The 14,619-nt window shown below is 39.8% G+C and overlaps 1 protein-coding gene across 2 annotated transcripts in view; it reads right to left on the reverse strand.

Annotated features, from left to right (window-relative positions):
• Nucleotides 1-14,619, reverse strand: part of vapb (VAMP (vesicle-associated membrane protein)-associated protein B and C) — a 61,911-nt gene that overhangs the window by 24,599 nt on the left and 22,693 nt on the right. The window contains exons 2-3 of one of the 2 annotated variants that reach the window (XM_052031175.1): nucleotides 4,222-4,303; nucleotides 1,783-1,935 (exon numbers count right to left, since the gene is read on the reverse strand). In XM_052031175.1, coding sequence (XP_051887135.1) covers nucleotides 1,783-1,935; nucleotides 4,222-4,258 — 190 coding nt within the window. In that variant the 5' untranslated portion in view covers nucleotides 4,259-4,303. The remainder of the gene's footprint in view (nucleotides 1-1,782; nucleotides 1,936-4,221; nucleotides 4,304-14,619) is intronic. The other variant, XM_052031174.1, reaches the window with a different exon arrangement.

Here is a 14,619-nt window from a genome sequence, read left to right on the forward strand (position 1 = left end):
TTTTAGTTAGGTTTCAGGCCTGATGCCCAAAAATGGAGATAGTGTTTAGTCACAGCTAATTCACTGTTAACCATCTGGACTTAAATGAGGGGTGAATAAGCAATCCTATCAAATTAACAAAGAGCAAAATACGATAAATGGTGAAATATGACAAAAAGGTCCTTGAACCTTTAGCAAGGCAGACAACATCCATAGAGAGAGTAATGCTTAATGTTTCACCAGCTCAAAACATAACTGTTTCCCTTTCAATAGTTGTTGCTTGACTTCATGAGTATTTCCAACATTTCCATTCAAGAGAAAACCAGGATCAACAGATAAACATTAAAATGCCCTAGATTTCCCACCTGTGAACACCATCAGAGATCTAGTAGTTCAATATAAACACCAGTTCACTAAGCTCTAACTTTTTTTTTTTGAGTTAAATTATATCATTGATCATTAAATTACCTCCACCAAAATGGCTAACCTCTAACCAACCCCTATGTTCTCCAGAAGATGTGCTCTGTAAACAAAATTAAAGTTTGAATGGATAAAAACTATTAATCTGCTTGCAGTTTTCAAAGTGAACACAGCACCTTTTGCATTTTGAGTTCTTAAAGAGGGAATTCTAGAGGAAATTTAGATATGAAGTACAGATTATTTAAGTCAGTATTCTTTAGATTATTTTCTTGGTTTTCATATCAGCTTGAATAAACTAATTTTGTTTACAGAGGGCACTTTCTGGAGAACACACGGGTTAGTTACAGGTTAGTCATTCTGGTGAAGGCAATTTAATGAACAATTAAAATTTAACTCAAAAAAGAATTTGGTGTAGGCCATATCAGGTGCAACTGGCTGACTTTCTTACCTAAAAACCAATTAATTGGATTTTTATGACAAATAGCTCACAAATGCTCAATTCAGACAACTGAAAGATGCATTCTCTAAATTGCTGGTTAAGCTAACAAACCCACCATTATATTGGGCCTTTGCTTCAGCATTGCAAATGGACATTTCATTGAAAAAACAAATTCATGCATTTCAAAAACAAGTTGAAATGAAGTGTTTTATAAAATCATTTAATACAATTAAGCACTGTGTAGCACAAGCCAATGGAATTCATTCTTGTTGGCCTTTTGAGGGTGCTCGCCTGGGAAATCTCATGATCAGAAGGAATCCATCTGGAATTTTCACTAGAGGGCTCAGGTACTTGAAGGGAAATCTCACCAATAGTTTGGAAACAGGGTCTGAAATAAATCTATGTTCCCTCTGTTTTCACAATTGTGTGCATTAAACAATGTTTAAGACAAATTGAACAAATCAGTTCATATACAGAGATAATAAAAACCAAGAAAAAAACTAAGAATATTGGTTTAAATAATCTATACCTAGTATATTTTACCTCACTAAGGAAAAATTATTAGGATAAAGAATGGAGATAAACATCTACAAACATAACAGCACGAAGATCACAACACGCTCATGAGATGAACACATTTCCACTGTCATTTATATTGCTGTTTTAAACCAAAGGATCATTTAGTTTCCGACTCCTTGACCTCTGGTTAATACCAGTAAACCAGAATTACCCCCTTGGCTGAGCCTAAAGGAAGACTTTTCCTTTCCTCATCAACCACACCTCATGCCACCCCCAAATTTAAGTCCAAACACTCAAGATCCTAATGTTGATCTTTTTAATCCATTAATATTCAAGTTAGGCTACACAGGATCAAAATCAAGACAATGTTTAGGCAACAGACATCCACAAACAAAGTTGCAATGTGTCACTGCAACCTGCCATACCTGATACATTGATTGAAGTTCCTGCATCAATAACTCCACTGTTAGGCCTCACACAATACCTACGCGGAGCTGTAGTCTTCACTTTAAAACATACATTTTTATCTGAAGGGTTACTCAGTTTCAGGTTTGTAGTAACAACATCTGTGAAAGGTCCTGTAACCAAAAAAGATAGTTAAAGCATTAATAGATGTAGTAATGTTATCATTCAATTTATTTATGATTCTAACAGATTTCCCATGACAGGTGATCATAATGTGTACCTCAAACTTGGTAGCTCCTTTAAGACAAATTCAGGTAATCACCAATTTATAGGAATGGATTATTTTCGGTTTTAACCAATAAAACTCAAAACACCTAAAATTTTTCACTCCACAGATAAAAAACTTAGTGCTGGCAATAAAAATTCAGGTTTCTATTCTTTTTCCTTTAAAAAGATGCCTGATGTGGGCTTTTTAAATGCTTGTACAGACTAATGACCAACTGAACTGATTTTACAATGAGCCAGTCGATGTAAAAGGCTGAAAATAAAACTGCAGGGAGAATCAGGGCAAAATCATGATCATAATTAAAAGAATGAAATGAAGAGTTTATGAAGGAAATACTTAAGATAAAATCTGAAATTAACTAATAAGCTGTGAATTAACATATTGTTGTTGTTTAAATTGCTAATGTTATCAATTTTGATTTAATGTTTTATGGAGATTGAATCTCTTCTGTGAATTTTTTTTAATAACTGAAAATACCCAATACCGATGGGGCACAGAACTTTCAGGCGAGACAGAGGGGGATGTAAGAGGTGGTGGCATTGCACTGTCAAGGAATGCACTACTTCAATATTGAGGGAAGATATCCTAGAAGCTCCACGAGACCATGTGGGTGGAGGTAGGAACAAAAAGGGTATGATCATTTTACTTGGGGTACTTTCCAGACCACCCGACAGGAGACAGAGGAATGGATAGCAGAGAGATGTGATAAAAATAGGGTTATTGTACTAGGGAGTTTCAATTTTCCCAACTATTAACTGGGATTGCCTTAGTGTAAAAGGCTGAGGGTGGTGGATAATTGAATAATCGCATAACTACAGCATGGACATCCTTGCTCCTGCACTAAAATCCCCCTGCTATGAAGGCCAACAAACCATTTGCCTTAGCTGCTCACTTCATCTGCATGCTGGTGAAGGTCTGGTGAATCTGGTGTACAAGACCCAAGTCTTTCATACGTCAAAACATCCAATCTAGCACAATTTCAATAAAATGCAACTTTTTTTTCCCCAACTAAAATGGACAACATCACATTTATCCACATTATACTACATCTGTCTTATGTTTGCCCTCTCACCAATCTTGTTTAATTTGCTTTGAAGCCTCTTTGTATCCTCACAATTCATAATATCATTGTTTAATATCATTGGCAAATTGTAAAAATATTACATTTTACTAGATTGGTTCCAGGGATGGCAGGTTTGCTAATATGAAGAGAGATCGAGTAAACTGGGACTATATTCTCTGGAGTTTAGAAGAATGAGAGGAGATCCTATCAAAACTGCGACAGGCTAGATTCAGGGAGGATATTTCCTTTGACTGAGGAATCTAGGGCCAGACAGCACAGTTTGAGAATAAAGGGTAGGCTGTTTAGAACTGAGATGAGGAAAAATTACTTCACTCAAGAGTGCAGTGAACCTTTGAAATTCTCTATCCTGGAGAAGGCTCAGTCATCCGAGTTGCATTCAAATCAGGGATTGATATGTTTCTGAGTATTAAAGGAATCAAGGGATATGGTGATACTGCTAGAAAATGGTACTAAGCTAGAGGATCAGCCATGACCTTGATGAATGTGAAGCAGGTTCAAAGGGCCTCCACTTGCTTTGGGGAAAATGCACAATAGCGCTTGTTACCATTATCTCCCCCAGCACTGCCAACCCAACTCTACCCCCTCATCAAGAGCTTTTGAGAATGTGCTACATAGTGAACATAGTACCTACAGGAAAAATAATATCAACCTGATAATTAAAGCATTGAGTACATTCGAGCACAAAATTATTAATCAGCACAGCAAAGAAGTAACAGGTGCCTATCTCCCATTACAGATGAAATTAAGCACAATTCAGGAAATTATAAAAGGCAAATCAGTCCTATTTTTCTTAAAGGACGGACTACTGAGACTGCTGTCACTAATGAAATTTTACCTTACCAACAGATTCAGAAATTATCATATAAAATGGAGTCATTGTTGAGGAATGAATCTGTTAACAGGAACCAACCTGACTCTGGAGGTTAAAAAAGCAGTGCAGGGGATAGATTTGGATTTTCCCCATCAGTACGGATTCAGTGCTGTGCCAAGCTGGATTAAATTTCTTCAGCGCTAATCAAACTTACCAATGTTAATTTAAATATATGAGGCAAAGAAAACAACCCTCTAAGATAAGCACTGAAATTTTACCTGCTGGGAGAGAAGAGTCTGACACAGATGCATGCATGTGGTTCACTCCCAGGCAAACACTTGGATCAGAGGCATGGCTCCCCTATAATCATTAAGCACATTAGGGACACTCACATATGCTTGTGAATTTTATAATTGTTTACAGTGCCCATCCCGGGTCAAGTTAATTCCACCTCCCATCCCTGACTGGAACAGTTAGCCAATGTACATAGGGTAAAACAGCAAAATACTGCAGATGAAACAGAAAAAAAATGGAAAATGCAAGAAATAAGATATCTTTATTAGTCACACATACATCGAAACACACAGTGAAATGTATCTTTTTGCGCAAAATGTTCTGTGGGCAGCCCGCAAGTGTCGCCACGCTTCCGGCGCCAACATAGCACACCCACAGCTTCCTAATCCATACGTCTTTGGAATGTGGGAGGAAACTGGAGCACCCGGAGGAAACCCATGCAGACTCAGGGAGAATGTACAAACTCCTTACAGACAGCGGCCGGGATTGAACCCGGGTCCCTGGCGCTGTCATAGCGTTACGCTAACCGCTACACCAGATCAGGTAACATCGATGGAAAGAGAAATGATCAATGTTTCAGAAATACGTCCCTTTGTCAGCATTGGATATTCGACCTGAAATGTTGACTGCCCATTTCCCTCCATAGATGCTGCCTGACCCGCTGAGTTCCTTCAGCTTTTTATGTGTTGCAAGTGAAAAACAAGCACGTTTTAAGCTGCAGAGAGTGCATGGGGTGAAGATAACAAAGGGAGTATCTGGGATAGGTAGAGACCTAGGTTGTCCAGGTACACTGAAGATGCTGGAATGCTGACACAAGGAAGGAAGTGTTGGAAATACACAGGTCAGTCCATTGTGCATGTACACAAATTTACACATCAGTATGTGAAACAGTAGTTTGTCTGTTTGCTGTTGTATAAATATTCCTGCTAACCATACAATCTCTCAAAATCAGCAACAGCATACCTGCACCATCAGGAAGGCAAAATGAGCTCCGACTGTCCAACTTCTACTACAAACTATAGGTAAGACCAGAAAATGCTGGAAAAGCTCTGCAGCAGACCAGACAGCAGACAGAAAGTTTCAGGCTGGACACCCTTCATCAGAGTAAAGTGATAATGATGAAAGCCACCACTCAAAGGCCAATAAGTGGCAGGGTCAAGGAGGTTATAAAGCCAAGAGGATGTACTGGATGCATGCAAGAGATGCCATACAATTAATCAATTCCTTTCTGACATACTAGTTAGTGTACGTAGAACTATATTTAGAAGCCAATTGATTGTCATCGCAATACAGTGATTGCAGGGCAAAGGCAAGCAGATGCTTCATTATTAGGTGGTTCCACAGATGTTAGTTTATTTCCCAAAATAATAAAGCCTACACCAACTCGATTATCTTATTTCTTTAGCTTATTACAAATTTCCGTCTCCTATTTTCCCTTCAAGACGTCAAGCCTTGCTCATGTGTATGACATGTGCGCGCAAGTACATTTACACAGACATCTTATAGGAGTGGTTTTCAACTTTTAAAGAGCAGCTCAGGTGAATTTCCTCCAAGCCATGAGGCAATGAAACCAACTTGTGTCTAAACTGGTGTTCAGGCTGAGATTAGCTAATTTAACAGATCTCTCCAAACTTGCCTGTATAACTAGCTCAGGTAAACATCGTCTTTACCAACTCAGGAACTGAGCTAGTCATTCCTAGAATTAATGTAGAACTGTAGTTCTCAGCAGGGCATTTCCGCAAGTGTAATTCTTTTTCATTTCTGCCCTTAATGCAGCATGCTCCTTGCAATTAGCACAATACGGTTCAGTGAAAAATGCAAACTTCTGTGCCACAATTTTGAGACATTCCCCTGTGGAGTGCCTATTGATGGCACTGGTATACCTGTTCCCTCTGACAGCAAACTTAGGAAATCATAGTGGTTATGACATCGCTGTGCAATAAATTTCTATGTCCATGCCAGATAAAATGGCTTTCTCCAGTTTAAACTAACTTCCTAGCTCTTGGCTTATAGTACTGCAGATTACAGCGCATTAAATACTTAAAGTATTTAAAATTATTGTGGCATCCTTTCAACCAAGAGTTCCAGAATGCCACCACTCGTGGGTGTAAAGTTTTTTCTGAACTCTCCTTACTAACTACTAATTAACAAATCTATATTCAGACACTATTTCATACTTGCTGATGGAGGCAAATTGTTTGAAAAGGGGCTTTAATCAGCTACAAAGATCAAAGGCAGAGGTCAGAGTAGGAGTGGATGGAGAATTCAAGTGACAGACAACTGACAACTCAGATTGCCCTTGCTCTCTGCAAGGAGACGATGTGGTGAGAACTTAATGCAGTACACCAGATTGGAATGACTGCTGGAGTCACTGGATGGTGGAAATAGTATTAACAGGGCGCGTGTTAAGTTTCTACAATTGCATGGGAAAGTGCAATGAGTTTTAGTTGTTAGAGGAGATGGAAGAATGAACTAGTGAATCATGGAGGGAACAGTCCCTTTGTAAAGCAGAAAGATGAGGGGAGGATAAACAGTATTTGGTGATGGAATCTTGTTGAATATAGAGAATAATCACCCCGTGTCGAGGTTGATTGGGTGGAAGTGGAGCCCTGTCCTGCCCTAGCTGGAAGGGGAGTTGGTTGAGAGTCCTATCGACTATCGGAGAGGGGAAGCCACAGTTATGGAAAGTTACTAGATTGGTCCTCGTCACAAATTCTCTTCCCTGTAATCAATTCTACCTCTCCCCAGCAATCACCTTACACCAAATTAGATTTTTAAAAAATCATACTGTCATGAGATCTGAACCACATTTCTGCAAAGCATAAATGATGAAAGGTAAAGTTTAATATGAGAGGAGGAGAATGAGGAACATAAACAGACCACAAGAGCTTCTATACTGTAGATACGCAAAAAGGAAATGATTAACTCAAGTTTAAAGTGTCTCCCTTACAGAATGGATTGAGAAATTATACCAAGGAAATGACCTGAAAATTAACTAAGTATTTTGTGTCTGCCTTCACAGAAGACACAGAAATACACTTGGAAATAGCAAAGAAATACAGGTCTAGAGTGAATGAAGAGCTTAAAGAAATTACTATTAATCAAAAATGTCTTGGAGAAATTAACGGGACTGGAAGGTGATAATTCCCAAGGATCTGATGGCCTGCATCCCTAAAGTTCTTAAAAGTATGGCAAAAGGATACATCATTCTCATCTACCAAAATTCCAGAGATTCTGGTATGATTCCCACAAATTGAAAGACAGCAAATATAGGGCAACACACAAAACACCAGAGGAACTCAGTGGGTCAGGCAGCATCCATGGAGGGAAATCAACACACGACATTTTGGGTTGAGGGCCCTTCATCAGGACTGGAAAGAAAGAGGGGAGATAGCCGGTATAAAAAGGTGGAGGGAAGGGGGTGGAGTAAAAGCTGGTAGGTGAGGGGCGGGGGGGGGGGTGCGATAGGCAGGTGAGGGAGGAGGGAGAGTGGAATGATGTAAGAAGCTGGGAGGAGATAGGTGGAAGTAACAAAGGGCTGAAGAAGATGTAATCTGATAGGAGAGGACGGTGGAACATGGAATAAAGTGAAGGAGGTGAGGAGGGGAACCGGTGAGAGGAATGCATGGGTGATGGGCAGATTGAGAGGGCGAGGCAAATGTAACCCTGTTAAGAAGGGAGAGAGAAAACAATGTGATTACATTGGAGGGGGTTCACCACAAGTTACTTGGGATGGAGGGTTACACCAATGAAGAGAGACAGAATAGGCCATGTCCATTTTCTTTTCAGCACAGACGGCTGAGGGGGGGGAACCTGATTGAGGCATACAAAATTATGTGTACAAATAGGGTGAGAAACTTTTCCCCTTAGCAGAGGTATCTACGACCAGTAGACAAAGGGTAAGAGAATTAGAGAATTGAGGAAGAATTAGTTGACCCAGTGAGTGTGTTGAAATCTGGAACACATTGCTTGGGGGTGGCGGAGACAGAAACTCTCACAACATTTAGGAAGTATTTAGATGAACGTTTGAAACACCATGGCATAGAAGGCCACAGTACACAAAGGGTCTTTGACCTGAAACTTTAACAAATTCATAAGTGTTTAATTGCATTCCATAATGTCTGTTAAAAAAATTAGTTATAAGGTAGGCAACATTAATTCACATGCCAAACATTTAAACTTCTTGTGATTGTTGGTAAAATGGCAATGTGAAAATCAGCGAGTGGGCTTTTGATCACTCCAAGAGATGTATCCTTTGTTGCTGAATGGTAATATTGTTGATTAAATGTACACATGTTAAGTGCATTTGGTTGGAGTGTATGCACAGCATTTCATTCTAAATTTAGTGCATGTGGTTAAAACAGTGATGGCATGGCTAAGCTGGTGACTAATGAAATGATAACACTCTTTTAAGAATTTAATTCATCCCATCCCTGTGATGTAAAGTAATTTACACAAGATCACAAGACAAAGGAGCAAAGTAGGCCATTTGGCCCATCGAGTCTGCTTCATGAGCTAAACTAAAACTATTCCTATCTAGCCCCAAGTTCCGGCCTTATCCCCATATCCCTTGACTAATTAGATACCTATCTATCTCCTCCTTAAATATCCCCAATGATCGGGCCTCCACAGCTGAATGTGGCAGAGAATTCCATAAATCCACAACCCTCTGGCTAAAGAAATTTCTCCTCATTTGTTTTAAACGGGTATCCTCTAATTCTAAGACTGTGCCCTCTAGTCCTGGACTCACCCACCAAGGGAAACAGCTTAGCCACATTTACTCTGTCCAGTCCTTTCAACATTCGAAATGTTTCTATGCGGTCCCCTCTCATTCTTCTGTACTCCACTGAGTACAGTCCAAAAGCTGACGAACGCTCATCATATGTCAGCCCTTTCATTCCAGGAATCATCCTCGTAAATCTTTTCTGAACCCTCTCCAACATCAGTACATCCTTCCTAAGATAAGGGGCCCAAAACTGCACACAGTATTCCAAACGAGGCCTCATCAACACTTCCTTATTTTCATATGTTATACCCCTCAAAATGAATGCCAACATAGCATTTGCTTTTTTTTTTAACCACCGATCCAACCTGGTGGTTAACCTTTAGGGTATCTTGTACAATAACCCCCAAGTCCCTTTGCACTTCTGTACTTTGAATTTTCTCCCCATGTAGATAATAATCTGCCCGTTTATTTCTTCCTCCAAAGTGTACAACCGCACATTTCTCAACATTGAATCTCATCTGCCATTTCTTTGCCCATTCTCCTAAACTATCTAAGTCTCTCTGCAACCTTCATGTTTCTTCAATACTCCCTACTCCTCCACCTATCTTGGTGTTGTCTGCAAACTTAGCCACAAAACCATTTACTCCATAATCCAAATCATTGATGTACAATGTAAAAAGAAGCGGCCCCAACACCGACCCCTGCGGAACAACACTGGTAACCGGCAGCCAACCAGAACAGGACCCCTTTATTCCCACCCTTTGCTTTCTGCCAACCAGCCAATGCTCCACCCATTCTGTTATCCTTCCTATAATTCCATGACCTCTCATCTTATTCATCAGCCTCATGTGGCACATTGTCGAAGGCCTTTTGAAAGTCTAAATACAAAACATCCACGCCCCTCCCTAATCTTCACCCCTCAGTATAATGATGAACACGTTAGTGCTGTTTCAGCACTCATACAGAACTTTTTTAAATTTTTGTTACCAATTTACACCCTGCTCTCACTTTCACATTGTCCACATCTGACCCTTTGCTTCACTGACTGTTCTTCGTCCATTACAGCCATTTTGATTACACCATGTCCCATTCTGCTTGCTGTAAGGACCCCGTCTTCCTTCTATCTGTTCTGATGAAAAGACATCTCATTTTAAGTGCTTCTGAGTGGTCTTTCTTTCTCCTTAACTATAGCTTTCCTCTACCATTATTGTCAGCACTCTCGACTGCATCTCTATTTGCGTTTACATTTATGTTATACTGCAAGCTAGCAAACAGGCAGAGCAAATAGTGCGCTGAGTTACTTTTTGAGCAATTCAGCTTTTATGGTGAAATATTTTATGTACAATTTGACTTCCCTGCTAATGGGAAGACAATAATCTTCCCTTTATTAGGTGCTCACTCCCCCTTTACTAAGAATACTTTGCTCTTTGTAATTCCATCTTCCTGATTTCCAAAACAACTTAATCAAAACCAGGAGCACAACCAATCTGAACTAAACTGCAGAGGAAATGCTGCAAGAGGGGATTACATTACTTCCAGATTTTGTTTTCTTTGCCTCACACCAGAGTTCAGTCTCTCAATTACAAAGATCAATAGGCAAAATTTAAGTATATTTTGATTATTTTCCTGATTTATAAAACTATGTTTTAATTAATTTGCTCTGAAAATTCATAAACAAATACTTAAGCTGTACCAGTCAGCTAGCAAGCTTTGGGGCAATCAATAATTCTACAGTCTTCAACTATACCAGGACCAAACTCACAGGAGGGTAGTTTAACATTATCTTGCTTAAGACGGGCATTGCAGGACATGGACAATGCATGAGTTTGACACTAGGATATCACATCAGCTTTGAACCTTTCTGCTCCTATGGGATGCAAGTCACAAGCAGGGAGTCAAAGCTGTCCTGAATAGAACACAGGAAACCAACTACAAGTCTAGATGTGGTATTTGGTTAATTTCACACTGATATGGATGAGTAAGCACTCCAGGGAGGATGAGCAAACTGACAACAGCAGGGTGGTAGAAGGGGCTATTCCAGTGAAGTGCAAGAAAGGATGTGGCAGCAGTAAAGATCATCATTGTTAAGGGGGATATATAGTGTTCTCTTCTCTCATAAGCATAATTCCCAAATGCTATGTTGCCAGTTCAGTGGCAGGGTTAGGGCTAGAGAGGAACTTAGAGTGGGATGAGACAGACTAAAGAGTTGAATCCATCTCAAAGAGTGGCATGGAAAAAGAGGTTTAAATTCACGAGGCACTGGGGAAAGAACTAATCCATTGACATGGACTTCACTTGAATTATGCTGCACCTTGGTCAAATAACTATATGGAATCAGCTGCCAGAAGTAGTGATTGAGGCGGGCACATTAGCAACATTTAAAAGCCATCTAGATAATTACATGGATAGGAGAGGTTTAGAGGGCTATGGGCCGAATATGGACCGATCCAACTAGTTCACTGGGCAACACAGTCGGCATGGACGAGTTGGGCCAAATGGCCTGGTTCCATGCTGTGTGACTCTATGACAGCTTTAATCCAGTCCAAAGAAAGAAGGGGAAAAAAAAGATCAGATTTATCCATTTTTTCCTGACCTGAAATCTACCAGTGGGTGACAACTTACAGATTTTGCTCACAGAAATTAAATGTTACAAATAAAAACACAGAAAATCTGGAATAAAAGGTTGAATTAATCGAAAAATTTCAGCTCAGCCAGTAGGTGCCAAAGGAAACAAGTTAAGGCTTGGGGTACAGGCTTAAGAACTGAAAACTAAAGGCTTGGTAAAGGCAGAAATAATAAAGGGAGGAAAAGCAAATTTAAGTTAATTCACTGAATGACCTCCGTATTCAATTCCTCATTGAAATTATCTCTTTTATCATCTAACAGTTTTCTGATTTTCTACTGAGGAACCACTCAGAACAAGAACTGGCTTCAAATCCAGCTGTGCCTCCAGCCAAACTATTCCATTAGAGTTATCACATTGGCAATCTTGTATTCTCAATGTGGAAAATTACCCAGGTTTGTCCTGTTCACAAAAAGCAGGATAAATTTAATCTGGCTAATTACTACCCAATTAGTCTACTTTCATCATCAGCAAACTGCAAGAAGCTGCCATAGATGGTGCTATTAAACAGCACTAATTCACCAATAACCTAGTTACTGAGGCCCAGTTTGGGTTTAGTATACCTTAGCTCCATATCTCATCCCAAACATGGATCAAAGAGCTGAATTCCAGAGATGAGGTAAGAGTGACTCCTCTTGACATTAAGGTACTACAAGTGTGTCAAAGTGCCCTTGATAAAACCAGTCACTGGGCACCACGGGAAAACACTCCAATGGAGTCATACCTTGCACAAAGGAAGATCATTGTTGCCACACTTTTAAAAACTGAATTCAAATTCTTAAATTGCCAATGTTATTAGAACATGCATCTCTTACCATTACAAATTTACAGTTACAGGTAATGTGATTTCCAAATATAGTTCACACTTCACAAAAAAAATGCTGCAAATTTTTTGAGATTTTATGCAAGACTTTCATGTTAACCTACATTAAAATCCTCTAAGCTTCAATAAAGGGCTGCTTGGATAGGCCTCTGACTATTTTTGGCTATCGAATGTCTTTCCCTTTTATTCTCACCTCCAAATTGCTGAACCTTGCTGACAGATGTCCTGCACTCCACCCAACTCTATATTATCCAACTGCAACATTTGCAGGAGGGGATGGGATAGCTTCGTGGAGAGGGAGGAAAGGGGGTGGGGGTTTAAGCATACAACTGGAGCAGACAAGTGAAATTGAGGGGCAAATAGTGCAAAGAAAATTAAACGAAGGACCATTATTGCCTTGCAGACCCTGCCTCTTTGTTCTCTCCACCTCTCCTTCACTGCTACCTAAAACACGTTTCTTTTCTCACTGGAGAGGTCATTGACCCAATACATCCAACCTGTACATTTCCAGAATTTGTTTTTATTTCAGATTTTCAGCATCCATAGTGTTTTAGTTTAAATATCTCTGTAACTTCTTTGGGACTCCTTCAATCTATTCTTCAGTGCGCAATAAACATCAAAGGCAGAAAAGATGGACTGGACGTGCTGAATTTTGCAATTACTTTGAAGCAGAGGTACCAGCACTGGAGAAACCAATTGAAGTAAAAACTTTCTATGCAGGATTGAGCACTCAAAAACATGAAATGTAGGTGGACATTGTTGTTACCTGTGGGCTCAATTCAAAGTGGTTGGCATTCAAGGTACTTAGACAGAGTTTCAGTTCAATGTATATTGGGCAGCCAGTTGGATTGTACAGCTGCTGATCAAGGGCTGTCCAGGCTGAAAGCAGTGATGTAGCTAATAATGAGTCAGGATACTGCATAGCATTAAATTGAAATTAGTTGTTGGGCTTCTTCCTACCCAAGTATCACTATCAATAAACTAAATGGGTCTCTGACAATACATTTTAAAGACATTTTCCCCACTCTACCTTCCAAGATAAAACTTTTTTTTACTGTTTTCGGTTCTAAGGGCAGATCATTAGCTTCCTGCAGTGCCCAGATTGAAAGTCTTAAGTAGTTCACTGCTTCTTAGCGCAACAGATCTATGAAAAACCAGCTACCAATTTTATTGAATGAGGCAGTCCAAACTTGTATACCTCGACTCTTTCAGACCTTTTCATAAGAAGTAGAAACTAAAGGCCATTCTGCCTTCATGCCTGCTCAGTCATTCAATGAAATCGCAGCCTCTGTCAATTTCCAGCATGACCTCATGCAAGTTGATGCTTCCACAATATGAAAAAATACAGATTCATCAACTGAAGGACAATGGTTGATGGTTATCGGATGGAAGTTTTATTGCTGTTTACTCTGAAGGGATGAAACTTCATGGGATCCAGAGCCAACACCAAGGATTCCCAAGGCCACCCCTCCCAAATATATAACATCATATCTGATTATGCTCTCCTATTGGAAATTCAAGGAACACCCAAGGATTGTGGTGAGGCACTGGCTGAAAGATATGATTCTGTGAGGCCAACAAAGTCACACAGTCGCTTGACTGGTCTGTGGAATAGCTCTCTGAATTTAGATTCCCAGGAGTAGACGCTGGTATAGGAATTACTGTCTTCATGTCTGAATCAAATGCCAAGGATATGCTAAATGGTCCAATTGGTTTTAGAATCATAGAATTGCTAAGTACATGAGCTGACCATTCAATCCATCAAGGCTATCCTGGCACCAAGTCCATCAGTGCTTTCTCTCCCTCACAGTGTACCAATTTATTCACTTACAAGTGCCAAACCCGTTTTCATTTGAAAGCTCTGATTCATTGCCCAGAGAGGTGATGAAAACAATGAATTCCAGACTGTAACGACTCCCAGTAAAAAAAGTTTGGCCTCAAATCCCTCAGGAATCTTGTGCCTAAAATTTTAAATCTATGCCCTTGGTCCTTGAATCACCTGCTAATGGGAAGAACTTTATTCAGCCCAGTCATAATATTATACACCTCTATCAAATCTCCTCTCAACCTGTTTTGCTCCAGTAGGACAGAGTTGCCACGCTGGATTTGTAGTCGATGGTGCAAAAGGCAATACAAAAGATTAAAAAACACCTTGCATCTCCTATTCATGAGATGTAGTGGTATTCATGACAGGGGTATCTGTGACCACA

The sequence above is a fragment of the Pristis pectinata genome, chromosome 16, assembly GCF_009764475.1.
Source record: "Pristis pectinata isolate sPriPec2 chromosome 16, sPriPec2.1.pri, whole genome shotgun sequence".
NCBI lineage: Eukaryota > Metazoa > Chordata > Chondrichthyes > Rhinopristiformes > Pristidae > Pristis > Pristis pectinata.